Source organism: Cotesia glomerata, linkage group LG4 (assembly GCF_020080835.1).
Source record: "Cotesia glomerata isolate CgM1 linkage group LG4, MPM_Cglom_v2.3, whole genome shotgun sequence".
NCBI classification, from domain to species: domain Eukaryota; kingdom Metazoa; phylum Arthropoda; class Insecta; order Hymenoptera; family Braconidae; genus Cotesia; species Cotesia glomerata.
The window spans coordinates 23,520,673-23,538,774 of record NC_058161.1 but is presented as its reverse complement, the minus strand read 5'-3'; the positions used below and the strand labels follow the sequence as shown (position 1 = coordinate 23,538,774).

The window sequence follows — 18,102 nt, the reverse complement described above, 5'->3', positions numbered from 1 at the left end:
ACATGTGATGTGGCTTCGCCTCGGCCAACAATTACATGTGATCTGAGGCTTTCTTATTTACTTCCCGTGGAGTGAATACTATTTTTTTGCTCGACGAAGGCAGAAAGCGGCAACTTTGTTTAACGCATCGGGCCGAAAGTTGACGCTTTCTGCCCGTCGAGCAAAAAAAATTAAAATCTCATGACAGTGAATTTTTTTCAATGAATATTTTTCAACAGGGATTTTTAAAGATATAAGCTTATCTCGATGTTACACTCATCAAGAGCTTTCATTTGAGTACCCACATGCATTTTTGATATATTTTTCATGTATACATACATATAATATATATAAATATATAAAATATATGAAAAATTGATGTGAGTACTCAAATGAAAGGTCTTGATGAGTATAATGTCGGGGTGAGCTTATATCTTTAAAAATATCAATAGTTCACAAGATGTACAAGGTCATTTCTTAATTATGTGTCTAGAGATAGAGAATTTTTGAATGCAGCCCAAATACATTATCATAAATTGACTATCGGTGATAATGATACCAATCTTGAAAAGGCACTAAGGGACCGTTCATTAATTACATAAGGGTATTGAGGGGTGGGGGGGGGGGTTAAGAAAATCTCTACATGTCTTTATGTTGGGGGGAAGGGGGATGAAATTAATTCTTACGTAATATTTCGTGAATCAAAATTCAATATTAAAAATCTAATTCCATTTTGGATTCCAAATAGTTTTATTATTAAATTTTTATTTTATTTAAATAATTTTTATTGCTATTGAAAAAAAAAAAATAACTTATTAAAATTTCATATATTTTTATTGTTATCCATGTTTAGTTCTATAGAAAAAATTATTGTAAATTTTTCTGTGTATTATCGTATTTTTATTATTTAAAAAATAAAAAACATCATTACTTGTTAGAGAATAAAAATGATGGATCCACGTTGACCTGTAAGTTTTAGTGAAACTAATCCTTTCCTAACATACCAGTTTATTATTTAGAAGATCAAGATAAATTTTTACGTAAGAAAAGGGAGGGGGGGGGGTTCAAGAAATCTTACATATACTTACAGGGGTGTAGGGGGGGGGGTCAAAAGTCACCAAGATTGTCCTTACGTAATTAATGAATGGCCCCTTAATTCAAAGCAAGACCTTCGCAATGACACTTAATTTCAAATTAATTAATCTATATATATATAGGAGACTTTCTATAGATATAGATAGTCACTCATCATGATATCTCTGGAACTATAAGACCTAGAGACTTGAAATTTGGTAGGAATATTCCTTTCGCCGAGTAGAGGTCAGCTAAGAATGGATTTTACGAAATTCCATCGACAAGGGGGGTTGCGGGGGCGTTAACAATGAAAAATTCCCGTTTTTAAACCATAGCTCCTATCGACTCCAAATTTAGTAGGAATCTTCTGTAAGAAATGTAGAAATAATCTATAAATAAATATTACAATATCTCACCCTACAGAGGGTTGCGGGGGTGGGTATTAACAATGAAAATTTTTAATTTTCAAGCTATAGCTCCTACAGACTCCAAATTTTGTAGAAATTTTCTGTAAGTGATATAAAAATAATTTATGAACGAATTTTACGATATCCTACCCCACAGAGGATTGCGGGGGTGGGTATCAACAATGAAAATTTTTAATTTTCAAGCTATAGCTCCTACAGACTCTAAATTAGGTAGGAATTTTCTGTTAGAGATGTAGAAATAATATTCGAATGAATTTTAAGATAGCTCACCTCACAGGAGTTTGCGGGGGTGGGTGTTAACAATTAAAATTTTAAATTTCCGAGCTATAGCTTCTATAAGCTCGAAATTTAGTAGAAATCTTCTATATGTGATATAGAAATTATCTAAGAACGGATTTTACAACGATCGAATCAACTCCAATAATGATCGCGGGAGTGGGTGTTTAGAGATCGTCTCAAAATGGATTTCAATGAAGTTTACTTCCGATAGGAATTGTAGGGGTGGGTGTTAAAATCTAAAATTTTCATTTTCAAACTGTAACTCCTAAAGACTCCGAATTCGGTGAGAATCTTCGTGTATGATGTCAAATTCAGCTAAGAATGAATTTTATCAAATTCCAACCCCAAAAAGGGATCGCGGGGGCGTTAATAATGAAAACTTTCCGTTTGTAAAATATAGCTCTTATAGACTCCAAATTTGGTAAGAATCTTCTATATATGATTTAGAAATAATTTAAGAGCGGGTTTTATGACAAATCACCCCGAATAAGGATTGCGGGGGTGGGTGTTGACAATAAAAAATCTTAATTTCTGAAATATAGCTTCTAAAAGCTATAAATTTGATAGGAATCTTTTATATGTCATGTAGAAATCATCTCAAAACGGATTTTAGTAAATTCTACTTCTGACAGGGATTCCGGGGGTGGGTGTAAGAATTTCAAATTTCCATTTCCAAACTGTAACTTCTACAAACTCGAAATTCGGTAGGAATCTTTTATTTGTCATGAGGAGATCATCTCAAAGCAGATTCCAAAGAATTCTACTTCCGATAGGGATTGCGGGGGTGGGTGTTAAAATCTAAAACTTGAATTTCCAAACTGTAACTTCTGCAGACTCTAAATTTGGTAGGAATCTTTTTGTACGATGTCAAATTCAGCTGAGAATGGATTTTCTCGAATTCTAAATCCAAAAGGGATTGCGGGGGCATTAACAATGAAAATCTCTCATTTCCAATCAATAGTTTCTATGGACTCGAAGTTTTGTTGGAATCTTTTATTTATAATGTAGAAATCATCTCGAATAGGATTTTACGAAATTCCTCCCCTACATAGGAGTGCGGGAGTGGCAATTGTCGAAAAATTCATATTTTTCGAATACAGTTCCTACAGATATAAAATTTGATAGAATCTTAAGAGAAACAGGCAATTACCGGGATGGCCTCCAAGTTCAACGGATTAAATATTTTGCTTTCTTAATAATTATATTTTCTTTCAACAATCGTCTCTTTGGCAGCGGCGAAAAAGTCATTGTAAGGTTTTCAAAATTTAATATTACATGTAGCTATTCGGTCAACGGACTAAGAATTTTACATACATTTTATTTTTATTGATCACATAATCGATAAATTGTTCTTATTACGGGATCGCAGGAATATAACAGATTAAAATCAATGCATGTTCTAAACACTTGAGGTATGGAAAAGAAATTTGGCTACTTATTATAAGAAAATTTATAAAAACCATGCACAAATAATTTTCTATGAATAATTGATGTCACGGAGGAATTTTTAATCAAAGGCAAAATTAGTCGCACTTTAAGCTAGAAAGATTTCAACTACAATTATGAGACCTGCAATAACTTTAACTGAAACTTTCAATGCTCATTTCAAATTTTTTTCTTCGTGTCAATTGATATTCATTTTTGGAAGAAAGATACAGGAATGTTATAGTGATTGCACATTGAAAGTTACAATGCATTTTAGCTAGAATAATCACATGGATAAAAAATACAGGCCAATCCGACGGAATTTGGAATCTGTGCAAGTCAAAACAATACTCCAATTAAATTTTAAGTCTAGATCTAAAAATACAATTCTATAAAGTGCCCAGCGGAGCGGGCGGGTAACAGCTAGTATATTTATATATTTATAACTAGTTATAATAATTAATCTATCTATCTATATATATATAGGAGACTTTCTATAGATATAGATAGTCACTCATCACGATATCTCTGGAACTATAAGACCTAGAGACTTGAAATTTGGCAGGAATATTCCTTTTGCCAAGTAGAGGTCAGCTAAGAACGGATTTCACGAAATTCCACCCACAAGGGGGGTTGCGGGGGTGTTTACGAAAAAAAATTCATATTTTTTAATTATGACTTTTAATATTTCAAAACTTGGTCAGAATGTTTCAAATTACATTTAGAAATTTTTTAAAAACGAATTCTGTGACATTCCACCCCCTGGCGTGCCCGTGCGTGGGCGTCAAATTAAGAAAAAATTCGTAAATTTCAATCTATAGCTATTAATACTTTGAAACATGGCCAGAATGCTTTTTTGGCGTTTTTGAGCTGTTAAGAATAAATTTCATTAAATTCTACCCCCACATGTCCGTGCGTGGGCGTAAAATTAAAAAGAAATTGTACCTTTTAATCTATAGCAGCTAAAGGTGAAACTTGGCCAGATTGATTTTTGGGGTTTTTGAGCTGTAAAGAATGGATTTTATGAAATGCCACCCTCACAAATCCTTGCGTGGGCGTTAATTAAAAAATTATAAAATTCAATTCCTAAAGGATAATAAGAAGGCATTAAATATAAAAAAAATTAAAAATTTTTATATAAGGTAAAAGCCCTAATAGATGATCATGTACCATTATATGATCACTCTATGTATTTGTATACCTATATTTGTGAATCTATATATATATAAGAGATTTCTACCTATATATTGACTCATCACGAAATCTCAGAAACTATTAGGTCGATTGACTTGAAATTTGGTAGGAATATTCCTTTTGCCGAGTAGAGGTCAGCTAAGAACGGATTTTACGAAATTCCACCCACAAGGGGTCTTGCGGGGGAGTTAACAATAGAAAATTCGCATTTTTTTTATTAATTTATGTGTGTAGTCATTTGTTTTTTATTTCCGTCAATAAAACAAAAGACGATCGTTTTTTCGTCATTATTTTTTTTTCTAGCTTATAAAGAAGTCGGAAAAATGTATAACAACAACTCTACCCTGTTAAAAAACACCAATAAGATCCCATCAAAAGCGACAAAAGCCACTTAGAAACCAATAAAATTTATGGGTTTCTAAGTGGCTTTTGTCGCTTTTGATGGGATCCTATTGGAAATTTTAAACAGGGTACGCTTTCAATGCTTCTCCATCCACACCATCCCACGCATCCACCCACGCACTCTCACGCATCCATCCATGCACTACTACGCATCCACCCACGCACTCTCACGCATCCATCCATGCACTCACCCACATCTTCTATATATATATGAGATTTCCACGTATATAGTCACTCATCACGATATCTCTGGAACCATAAGCTCTATAAACTTGAAATTTGGTAGGAATATTCTTTTTAACGAGTAGAAGTCAGCTAAGAACGGATTTAACGAAATTCCACCCACAAAGGGGGCTGCGGGGGCGTTAACAATCAAAAATTCCCATTTTTAAACTATAGCTCCTATAGACTCCAAATTTAGTAAGAATCTTCTGTAAGAGATCTAGAAATAATCTATGAACGAACTTTACGATATTACACCCCACAGAGGGTTGCGGGGGTGGGTATTAACAATGAAAATTTGTAATTTTCAAGCTATAGCTCCTACAGATTCCAAATTTTATAGGAAATTTCTGTACGTGATGTAAAAATAATTTATGAACGAATTTTACGATATCCTACCCCAAAGAGGATTGCGAGGGCGTTAACAATAAAAAATTCCCGTTTTCAAACTATAGCTCCAATAGACTCCAAACTGGGTAGAAATTTTCTGTAAGAGATGTAGAAATAATATAGGAACGAATTTTACGATAGCTCACCCCACAGGGGTTTGCGGGGGTGGGTATTAACAATTAAAATTTTTAATTTCAAAGCTATAGCTGCTATAGACTTTAAATTTGATAGGAGTCTTCTATATGTGATATAGAAATGATCTAAGAACGGATTTTACAACGAATCACCTCCAATAAGGATCGCGGGGTGGGTGTTGACACTAAAAAATGTTCATTTCCAAAATATAGCTTCCGAAAACTCTAAATTTGGTAGAAATCTGTTACTTCTCCTGTAGAGATCATCTCAAAATGGATTTCAATAAAGTTTACTTCTGATAGGAATTGCGGGGGTGGGTGTTAAAATCTAAAATTTTAATTTCCAAACTGTAACTTCGACAGACTTCAAATTTGGTGGGAGTCTTCATGTATCATGTCGAGTTCAGCTAAGAATGAATTTTATCAAATTCCAATCCCAAAGGGACTGCGGAAGCGTTAACAATGAAAATCTTTCTTTTCAAAACAATAGTTTCTATGGACTCGAAGTTTTGTTGGAATATTTTATTTTTAATGTAAAAATCATTTCGAATAGGATCTTACGAAATTTCTCTCTCACATAAGAGTGCGGGAGTGATAGTTGTCAAAAAATTCATATTCTTCAAATATATTTCCTAGAGATATAAAATTTGATAGAATCTTAAGAGAAACAGGTAATTACAGGGATGGCCTCCAAGGTCAACGGATTAAAATATTTTCCTTTTTTAATAATTATATTTTCTTACTACAATCGTCTCTTTGGCAGCGGCGAAAAAGTCATTGTAAGGTTTCTAAAATTTAACTTTACATGTAGCTATATAGTCAACGGACTAAGTATTTTGCATACATTTCATTTTTGCTGATCACATAACCAATGAATTGTTCTTATTACGGGATCGCGGGAATGTAACAGATTAAAATGAAAACATTTTCTAAACACTTGAGATGTGGAAAAAAAATTTGGCTATTCATTTTAAGAGATTTCGTAAAATCAAAAATTAAAATCGTAAATCCAAAAATGATTATTCATTTTTGGAGATAGCCACGGGAATGTTATAGTGATTGCACATTGAAAGTTACAATGGATATTCGCTAGAATTATGACATGGATAAAAGGTACAGGCCAATCTGATAGAATTTTGAATCTGTGCAAGTCAGAACAATACTTCAATTAAATTTCAAGTCTAGATCTCAAAATACAACTTTATAAAGTGCCCAGTGGAGCGGGCGGGTAACAGCTAGTAATATAGATAATACCTTTTTTGAAAATTTGTCAGTTTCTTTCTAAAAAAAAGTTAAGTTAGATTAATAAATTTTAATTAAAAAAAAATTTTTTAATGCTAAAATTAAAAAAAAAAAAATTTTGTCAAAAAAATTTTAGCACTAAAAAATTTTATTATAAACAGTTGTATAATTATAAAAAAATTATATAATATAAATAATGTATCTTAATATAGAAAATAATTTAATATATAAATATTTTACTTGAAAATAATTTTCTGAAATAAAATATTTTAATTAATCAACTTGAAATTTTATTATATAAATAAAAAAAAAAAACAACAAATTATCAAATACATATTTTACAATTTAAATTTTCGTAGTCAAATTCCAAAATTTATTTAAATAGTACTCAAATACTATCAATTAATTATTAATAATTAATAACTTAAATAATAATAGTCATTGTATTAACAGGTAATTTACACTTTCGACAAGTAATGCAAGAGATGTACAGTAGATTCTGTACTTGCAATTACACTGGGATTCCCGTTAAAATCGGTTATGTTCAGAGAAATTATCGGCTTGGTGTCGAGCTTCACCGTCCTGAACGAACCCACCCGGAAATTAACGGTGTCCAGGTCCTTGAATTCATTGAAATATTTGAGGCACAGCGTACCTGTAATCAATTTTTATTATTTTATTACAGTTATTTGTAGGTGTATTGAGTGAAAGAAGTTTTCTGCGCTCGTGCGATAGAACACACTCTTTGCTCGTTGCCTCAACCTCACTCAGTGGGGAATCCCCTCTACTCAACCGTCAGTAATACTGCAATGGCGCATTTGAAAATAGCAAAAATTATGGATTTAATTTTTTTTCAATTTTTTAGTATGCAAAAATTACAAAAAGAACTTTTTTTTTTTATTTAAAAAATGACAGATTTTTTTTATAATGAGTATACAAAATTATTTATTAATTCAAACTATTTTTTTTAAGATTAATTATACTGATAAAAATATTATTTTATCAGAAACAAAATTATTTTAATACTTCGAATCTAAACATAATGTAATTTTTTTATAAAGAATAATAAACATTGCATTATTATTATGATTTGAATGACTATGATTAATATCTTATATTTAACCAGCTTAAATATATTTTTGTATATTAAATATTTATAAAATTCATCAGATTTTATGAGATATTAGCACTTAAGTAATACGACTATTGATTTGCAATATTTAATATTGTTTATTGAATAAAATTAATCAATCAAACCATCTATATGATGAATAATAATAATATGAGCTTATTCATTCAATTTTAAAGAGATTCATCTATTATCGATATTATTAAGAGAATAAGAAAAATTTTGTCTCCAGGATAGTCATATGATAAAATCGGTTTTTATTAGTGAAATTTAGTGTCATTGCGAAGGTTTTGATTTGAATTTGTGCCTTTTCAAGGTTTCATATTATTCTCACCAATAGTCAATTTATTATGATAAGTATTTAGGCTGCATTCGAAAATGCTCTATCTCTAGATACATAATTAAGAAATTACCTTATATCTTGTGAACTATTGATATTTTTGAAGATATAAGCTCACTCCGACATTACACTCATCAGAACCAATTTTACATATAAAAATAATTTTTAAGACAGTAATCAATTAATTTGTATCAGTTTAATACTTGAATAATCAAAATTTTATATATTTAGAAGTTTACGTCTGAGTAACTTTAGAACGGCTGTCTTTATGATAAAAGTGTAAGAGATCTTTTTTGTAGAGCGTTGAATTCTCTACAAGAATATGCTATGGACTTATTTATATGAAGTGCGTATGCCAAGCTAGAAAAATAAACAAAAATAAAGAATTTTTTTTCCTATGTTATTTAAATGGGAAATGAAAAATTAGGGACAGACACCTCTAAATATTAATATTAAGAGCTCCGCTTTGAACAGGCTTCTGTTCTCACCTTCATGCGAGTTTTCAGCCTGTTTTTTCGTTGAAAAAAAAAAGTCGCCTAAAATTGACACACCCTAATATATATGTATATATGAAAAATACATAAAAATGCATGTGGGTACTCAAATGAAAGCTCTTGATGAGTGTAACATCGGGATGAGTTTATATATTTAAAATAGACAATCGTGGTCATTAATTTAAGTATTTTTTTAAATTTACTGGAAAATAGCCATTTGTAAACTCGAACGTTTAGAGACTATAAATTCGAAAATTAGTCGATAATGTCATTTGTAAAATTAGTCACAAATGAAAAATGATATTAATGAATTTAGCCAATTTTTACTGCAGAAACTTGTAAAATTAGCCGATTGTAAACTTTGTGAATTGTAAAATTAGCTGTTTTTAAATCTCTTGTAATTTTTAAACGGATCGACGAATCAAAAACGATTTGTGGCATCTAAAAGGACTTCCATAAATTTAGTTTTTCTGAAAATTAGAGCAGATTAGACCGACCCGTTCAAAAGTTATAAGAAGTTTAAAAACGGTTAATTTTACAATTCGTAAAGTTTACAATCGGCTAATTTTATAAGTTTCTGCAGTAAGAATTGGCTTAATTCTCGTAGCCACAGATTTTTGTTTTTCACTTACTCTATAAATGACTGAATTTATATTTGGTGAAATTTTCATTTCGCTAATTTCATTAATATCATTTTTTATTTGCGACTAATTCTACAAATGATATTATCACCTGATTTCCAAATTTAGAGTTAATAAACGTTCTAGTTTACAAACGGCTATTTTCCAGTAATATTAAAAACATACTTAAATTAATGACCACGATTGTATATTACAAATATGTATGTATAAAAAATATAGATCAAAATTTAATATGTTATTAAACTAAAAAAAAAAATAATTAAAAAAAAATTGCAATTTTTCATTTTTAAACATTTTTTTTGCCATCATCTATTTGTTATAAATTTTAAAAAATTATTAAATATATGCTAAATTAATTTTCATTAATTAAAAAATGACTTTTTATCTTGTGAACTATTGACATTTTTAAAGATATAAGCTCATATCGATGTTACACTCATCAAGACCTTTCATTTGAGTACCCACATCAATTTTTCATATATTTATATATATGTATATATGAAAAATATATAAAAAATGCATGTAGGTACTCGAATGAAAGCTCTAGATGAGTGTAACATCGGGAAGAGCTTATATCTTTAAAAATGTCAATAGTTAAGAAAGTACAATGCAATTCAACAAAAGCCATAATTTAATAAAGCAAAATTATAACTTTTTATAGTTCACAAGTCATAGCCGTCACATAGTGACTGCAAGGCAGCTAGTTTTTTTTTATTTCTGTAAAATTATATTTTTAGCAGTTACGCGGTGTTTTAAATTAAATTTTTTAATAAAAATTATTAAATTTTTCAATAAAAAATTTTTTATTAATTTGTTCAACAAAACAATTTTTAATAAATTAAAAAAAATTTTTTTTTTATTAATTTTTTTAATAAAAAAGTTCTTATCAAATTTTTTATTAAATTTCAGATTCAAATTTATAACAAAAAAATTTTTATTAAATTAAAAAAAAAATTTTTTTATTAATTTTTTTAATAAAAAAATTTTCTTCAAATTTTTTAACAAAAAAATTTTTATTAAATTATTTAAAAAAATTTTTTGTTAAATTGTTCTATTAATTTTTATTTAAATAATAAAAATTATCAATAAATATTACCGTCAGTAAGTCCCATAATTATCAAATTTGAATGCATGATAATAGAAGAAACAGGAATCTGGAACCGCCGGTAGGGGCCGCGAGTGCTGTAGTTCTCATCCGACATCTTTGTTCCCAGACCGTCGAATAAAATATACAGGTGTTTGTTATCCGCAACAAAGGCAACTTTGTTTATCGCAATGTACCTTATGAACAAATCAGTAGCCTCAATGCTATCCGGATGCAATTTGTAGAACTCGGTAATTGTTATGTTCCGCCTCCCGTTCTCTAGGAAGTCTATTGTGTAGGTAAATATGTATATCGAGTCCGCCAACGCTTTCAGTATCAACTACAATTTTCAACAAATTTATTACTAATTTTATTAATAATTATTAAAACAATAATCTTACTCCGTTGTCGTCGTGGTACATTGCCAATATTTTTCTCGTACAATCGCCATGGTTAGGACAGCAAAAGTCGAAGGAACGCTTGACTGACAGATGGGGGGCGTTCCATTCGTGTTCCGTGATTCGGCAGTTCCACTCAGAGAAAAAACGATGCGTTAATCCAACGCTGAAATTAAGATTAAAAAAATTATTTATTTATAATTAGCAACTTGCAGTCACTATGTGACTGCTGAGGTTTACGGATTAAGAATAAGAAAATTTCAGCTTAATGATTTTTTGATATTCCTAATCACACTGTAAGATAAAGTACTCAGTATTTGAACACTTATAAAAATGGGACCAGTACTAGAACAGACTTTTCGAATTGTTGTAATACAAAATCCGTATATTTATTAGGAGTAATATGCGTATGTTATAATTATTCAATGATACAGTAATTGATTTCTGTAAGTTTTTTCAATTATAAATCAAAACAATTATATTTATGTTAACTTAAAAGTTGACATGTCGAGAATAGCCGATGAATGCTATTTTTTTCATGAAAAAGGTACTAAACCGTAAACCGAACAATCATAAAAAAAAATGGTATATCATCATTTTAAGTAAAAAAAAATTGTACCACCCAATGAAATAGTCTTTTCTAAATAATACATATTTTTTGCAAAGACATAAACTATAATTTTTCTATTAAATTTTAGCATCTAACTATATCTCCAAATTTTCAAAGCGGTGCTCAGAACTTGAACAAGCTGGGGCCGTATAATTTTAACAGCACTCTAATCTCTGATAGGTTTATAGACTAGCGATCAGCATTGTGATTTGTATTAGTTACTGTAAATTAAATAAGTTTCATAGCTAAAAATTAGTGTAGTTAAAAATTATTGAACGTTTTGAATTAAGTTTTTTTGATTTATAATTGAAACTTTGCTTTGTCGTTCATAAAAAATGTAATTAAAAAATGAAATACAAATATTTCTCATTTTTAAATGAACATATTAAGTATTCACAATGTTATTTTTAATATTAATCAATAATAAGGTAAAGTATCCAGTACTTGAACACTTATAAAAATGAGACCAGTACTAGAACAGACTTTTCGAATTGTTGTAATACAAAATCCGTATATTTATTATGAGTAATATGCGCATGTTATAATTATTCAATGATACAGTAATTGATTTCTGTAAGTTTTTTCAATTATAAATCAAAATAATTATATTTTTGTTAATTTAAAAGCTGACATGTCGAGAATAACCGATAGATGCTATTTTTTTCATGAAAAAGGTACTAAATCGTAAACCGAACAATCAGTAAAAAAAACGGCATATCATCATTTTAAGTAAAAAAAATTGTACCACCCAATGGAATAATCTTTTCTAAATAATACATATTTTTTGCAAAGACATAAACTATAATTTTTATATTAAATTTTAGCGTCTAACTATACCTCCAAACTTTCAAAGCGGCACCCAGAACTTGAACAAGCTGGGGCCGTATAATTTTAACAGCACTCTAATCTCTAATAGGTTTATAGACTAGTGACCAGCATTGTTATTTGTATTAATTACTGCAAATTAAATAAGATTTATAGCTAAAAATTAGTGTAGTTAAAAATTATTGAACGTTTTGAATTGAGTTTTTTTGATTTATAATTGAAAATTTGCTTTGTCATTCATAAAAAATGTAATTAAAAAATTGAATACGAATGTATCTCATTTTTAAATGAACATATTAAATATTCATAGTATTATTTTTAATATTAATTAATAATATGTTATAATTCTTTTGGTATTTCAATAAAACATTGAAAATTTTTGGTGTGCCTATTGCCATATATTTTATTAGTTCAACTACTGCAGCTTGTCAGAATTGATTCTTCAACTACTACTCCTTTCATAGTCTATCTTAAAAACATTGTCAAAATATAAATATTTAATTATCTTTGTCATTTTGCGCTTCAATCAATTAAAAATTGCTTATATTTTCATGAAAATCACTAATTTTTACTAATAATTACACCTTTATATATTAAAAGTAAGGTCAAATACGTTTTACTTTGAAAGCTGTTCAACTAATAGATACTTTACCTTAGTTTTGGTATTTTTTAAATAAATTTTAAAAATAATAGTGCTATCACAGAATCAATTTCAAATAATTTAATGAATATATATGACGGAATAAATTTATAGAACCAAAAAACTATTAAAAACTCTTCCAAAAACTTTACATAAAAAATTGACTACTGAAAAATATATAAAACCAAAAGGCACTAATTATTATCAAGACCTTTCTGATGATATAAAATTAGACTATATAAGTTCCTTTAACAATAATAATATTCTCGTCACAAAATTTTCCTTACTCTCTTAATTCTTTAAATAATAAATAACTATCGCTGAAAAAATATCAAAACCAATTTACGATAAAGATATATCCGTTAAAAAATTTTTCTTAGTCCCTTAATTATATAAATTAATTTTTGACAAATAACTACATTGACATGTACAAAATAAAATAAATAAATAAACAAATTTTGTTTATCGCGGAATTCGAATCTATTTATAACTACTTCGAAAACTTATCATAATAAATTAACTACTTTAGAAAAACATATGAAACATTGAAAAGGCACTAATTCAGATCTTGACCTTTCCAATTATAGTGAATTTAATTTAACAAACTTATTTTATCCTAAATACGCCAAAGATAAAATTTTTCTCATTCTCTTAATCATATAGATGATTACAGAGAATTTGACAAAACGAGAATTTTCTTTCGAGAAATTTCATAACTAGATTTATAGACTTTTATGTGCATTTCTAAAAAATTTTCATATTATTATTTTTCACTGAAACTCTGCCTGTCGAAAATTCCTAAAACTATCCTCAAAAAAATGAAATTTCTTAATAAAAAAAGCGATTTGGAAAGATTAACAGCAAAAAATTTAAAATACTTTCAAATTTTTCTATGAAATTTAAATTTCCAATTTTTGAGCATCGAATCCTTAAAAAGTTTCAACTCACCCGTAATTCAAAAATTTTATAAGATTTGAAGTTACTTAATTTTCAAAATTCTTGACAATAACTTAAAATCACAAAATAATATTAGAATTTTAAATTTGTTGGAAGACTTTGAACGATTCGAAAATCTAAAATTTATAAAAATAATCTTAAATCCTCTCAAATCACTTAATAATAATTGAATTTTATTAAATAAGTCGGCTCAGAAGAATAATAAAATATTAAAATTTTAAACCAAATTTTAAAAATTTTTTAAATCGCTAATTGTTAAATTTTGATTCCTGGAGCGATTGGGAACAATTCAAAAGTAATTAATTCTTGATAATATTTCTAAATTACTAAATAATATCAGAATTCCATTTTTTAGGGTCACTTTTATCGATTTTAAATTATAAAACCTCAAAAATCTCAAAACTTTTTTTAATCTCTAAATAATACTGAAATTTCAATGCATGGAAACAGTTATATAAAAAAAAAAAAATAAATAAACAAATTTTATGTATCGCAAAATTCTTGTCTATTTATAACTACTTCGAAAACTTATAATAACAATTTAAATATTTTAGAAAAGCATATGAGACAAAATCTTTCTCATTGTCTTAATTATATAGATTACCATATATTTGTTGCTGTAAACGAAGAAGTTGATATAAGTTGTCGTTTGTCAATGTCCCAAAATTTAAGGTCATAATTATTCGATAAAGATGCCATTAATAATTTTTTAGAATCTAAAAAAAAAAAATTTATTTAATAATATTAAGCTAATTTGAAATTTATTGTTTCTTTAATGTAAAAAAAATTTTGATACAATTTTTTATAAATGTAGCCAATTTTGTTAATCAATAATTTTATTTAATTATGTAGAATTCATATATTTTTGATAATTACCTGTATACCAAAAATGAATTTGCATTAACGCTTGCTCATTATTTAAAGAAAATATTATTTTCAGGGGCTTCTCATTATTTACATTCGCGTAATGAATAAATCCATTGCTTGTTCCTACAGCCAGACAGTTTTCTAAAATAAAATAATTAATTATTAAAATTAGCAATAAAAAATTATTAATTAATGATTAAAATAAACAATGATTAGTTATAGTGTGATGAAAAATATTATTTTAGTTAATTTTAGTTAACCTTAACCTAGATTAACTCAGATTAACTAATTTACAAGCATGTATGGAATACACTATGTGACTTGTGAACTAAATAAATGAAATTTTGCTTTATTAAATTATGAATTTTGTTAAATAGCACTGTACTTTTTTAAATATAGACGTTTTTAAAGATATAAGCTCATCCCGATGTTACACTCATCAAGAGCTTTCATTTGAGTACCCACATGCATTTTTATATATTTTTCATATATACATATATATAATATATATAAATATATGAAAAATTGATGTGGGTACTCAAATGAAAGGTCTCGATGAGTGTATTGCCGGGGTGAGCTTATATCTTCAAAAATGTCAATAGTTCCCAAGATACAAGGTAATTTCTTAATTATTTATCTAGAGATAGAGCTTTTTCAAATGCAGCATAAATACTTATCATAATAAATTGACTATTATTAAGAATGATATGAAACCTTGAAAAGGCACAAATTCAAGTCGAGACCTTTGCAATGACACTAAATTTCACTAAAAAAACCGATTTTATCATATGACTATCCTGAAGACAAAATTTTTCTTATTCTCTCAATAATATAGATAATTTATTACAGTAAAAAAATTAAATTAATTAATTTTTATGACTTATTCAAGAAAAATTTTATATCTTTTTTTATAAAATAATTTTTTAAAATAAATTATGAACTAAATTTTTTAATTTTTAAAATAAAAATAAATTTTTAAAATTCATTCTTTTTAAAAATTATAAAATTTTTTTTTATCTTAAAAAATTAAAATTTTAATTCATAACAAATTTTACGAATTTATTAAAAAACTTTTTTTTTTTTTTCAAAAAAATTTAAAATATTAAAAAAAAAACTTACTCCAAATACTAGTACAAGTAATTAAGGCATTTCCGTCACTAAATTTTCCACCAAAATCAAAGCTATCATACTTCTTCTCAACTTTGGGTAAAACGGACCACTTTTTGTAGGAAAAAAAAAACCTTTTCCAGGTGCGCTGGTGGAGATCCACGGAGAAGTTGTTGTTATTTACAACCTTTGGGAACCTCGTCCTGACGATGTGATCCTTCCAGGGCAAAATATTGTGCTCCAAACACAAATTCTCCCATAACTTAGAGTTCACTAGCTTCACCTCGATCAGGTCGTGGAATTTCCGGCAAACGCACCTCAGCCGCATAAGGTCCCCCGGGTCATCTATGAAATTTATTATCAGCTCCCAAATCTCTGTAGGAAACATTATTTTTCTGTTATTGCTATTTTTTTTTTATTTCCGTCAACTGTCAAAATTTTTAGGTTTTGTTAGGAGTCAAGGTAAAGAACTGTTATTTTGTTTCCGGAACATTTTGCACTTGTTTTTTTGGTAACTTATTATTATGCCTATTTTTTTTTTTTTTTAATTTTCACTTTTGATTATTTTTATTGGTTTGATTTTATTACGAGAAAAAGTATTTTTTCTTGGTATTATTATTATCGGTGTTTATTTTTTTAGTTATGGTGTTTTGATTGGAAAATTTAATGGTTATGTTTTTGTGTTTGACTTGAAGTTGCTGAAAGTGAGTTTAAAAATGGCGGTAGATTTTCTGGCGGGAAAAATTTAACATTTTGATTTGAATTTAAATATCAGAAATAATAATAATAATAATAATAATAATAATAATAATAGTATATTATTATTATTATGCTTTACTTGTACACCTCTTGGTTTTTACAAGGCTGATTTCTCTTTTTCTCCTAGCTCTACGCTTTTTCTATTTCTCATATTGGACCTCAGCAAGTCCCACCCGACACTTCATTTCTACTTTTAATTTTTGCGGCTGTGGACCGACTTGTGCTTTCTGTCATCAGACGTGTGCCGCCCGGCTATCTCTGCCACTTCCAGAGGCTGGCAACGTAACGTAACGCACATATTTTTAATTATAATCACTGAAAAATATTGGTGCGTGCTGATAATAATAATAGTAATAATAAGTTTAAAATTTTAAGTAGTTGTAGAAAATTATATAAAATATACGAAATTGAATAAAATGATATAAAGTTATATATTTCTATTTCTATTAGTTTCTAGTGTATAGGCTTTTTATGCCCCTTTACACCCCAAGCCTTTCTCAACATTAATGATTTTGCTTGGTTACTGCTCTTTATTTTGCGGCTGTGGCCCGACTTGTGCTTTCTGTACCGTATTCACCCTGAACCTCTCCTTCTCAGGCTGTTGGAACAGAATCATGGGGAAACTACAGAGAAAACCCATGATAGTACAGTCGGAGCTGGGCGAAGTCTACAGTGATTGATAAGGAACTCTTCTTTATCGACCACTGGAGCATTAGGCCCTTCTCCTAGTGTGCAGAGACCCCTCGTGATAGCCAACGCTGACTAGAGTGGTCACCCAATTAAATTGTATCTTAACTGGGTGATCGCCCAAGTCAGACGTGTACCGCCCGCCTATCTCTGCCACTTTCAGAGGCTGGCAATGTAACGCACATATTTTTATTTATAATCACTGAAAAATATTAGTGCGTGCCGAGATCGAACACGGGTTCCACTCTTTCGAAAAGCGGGCAACGAGACGACTAGGCTAGTGCCAGCCTTTATATAAAGTTATATAAAATTACATGAAGTTGTAAAAAATTACATTATGTGAAATTATATGACGTTTTACAAAATTATTATATGATTTTAAATAAAGTTTGATGAAATAATATCAAGGCGTATAAATTGATTTACTAAAAATCGGTTGTATAAAAATATGAAAATTATATAAAAAAAATGTATGAAAATATGTAAAATAACGTGAAGTTAAGGAAAATTTTGTAAATTTATATAAAGTTATAAGAAATTGTATGAAGTTGTGTATAATTATATCAAGTTATGTAAAATTATACAAAGTTGTATAAAAATATTTAAAATTATATACAATTTTATGAAATTATGTAAAATTGTGAAAAATTCTATAAAGATATAAGAAATTATAAAAAAATTGCATGAAGTTATATAAAATTATATGAAGTTATTTGAAATTTATCTGAATTCTATGAAGTTTATATAAAATTTGTGAAGCTTTGTAGAATCGTGTAAAATTATAAGCTGTATGAA

The 18,102-nt window shown here is 28.3% G+C and overlaps 1 protein-coding gene across 1 annotated transcript; it reads right to left on the bottom strand.

The window, feature by feature from the left end:
* Positions 1–7,139: 7,139 nt before the first annotated feature.
* Positions 7,140–16,488, bottom strand: LOC123262860. Its single transcript, XM_044725335.1, has 6 exons — positions 15,874–16,488; positions 14,764–14,895; positions 14,492–14,603; positions 10,859–11,021; positions 10,470–10,797; positions 7,140–7,424 (listed from the first exon to the last, which is right to left on the bottom strand). Exons 1-6 carry the CDS (start codon positions 16,247–16,249, stop codon positions 7,228–7,230), a joined length of 1,308 nt encoding a protein of 435 aa, XP_044581270.1. The 5' UTR covers positions 16,250–16,488; the 3' UTR covers positions 7,140–7,227.
* Positions 16,489–18,102: the final 1,614 nt, after the last annotated feature.

Coding starts and splice junctions, on each gene's coding strand:
- LOC123262860 (XM_044725335.1), bottom strand. CDS start 16,249: ATGTTTCCTACAGAGATTTGGGAGCTGATAATAAATTTCATAGATGAC. Junction 14,604..14,763: donor AATTCATTTTTGGTATACAG/GTAATTATCAAA, acceptor TTTTTTTTTTAG/ATTCTAAAAAATTATTAATG. Junction 10,798..10,858: donor TGTACCACGACGACAACGGA/GTAAGATTATTG, acceptor TGAAAATTGTAG/TTGATACTGAAAGCGTTGGC.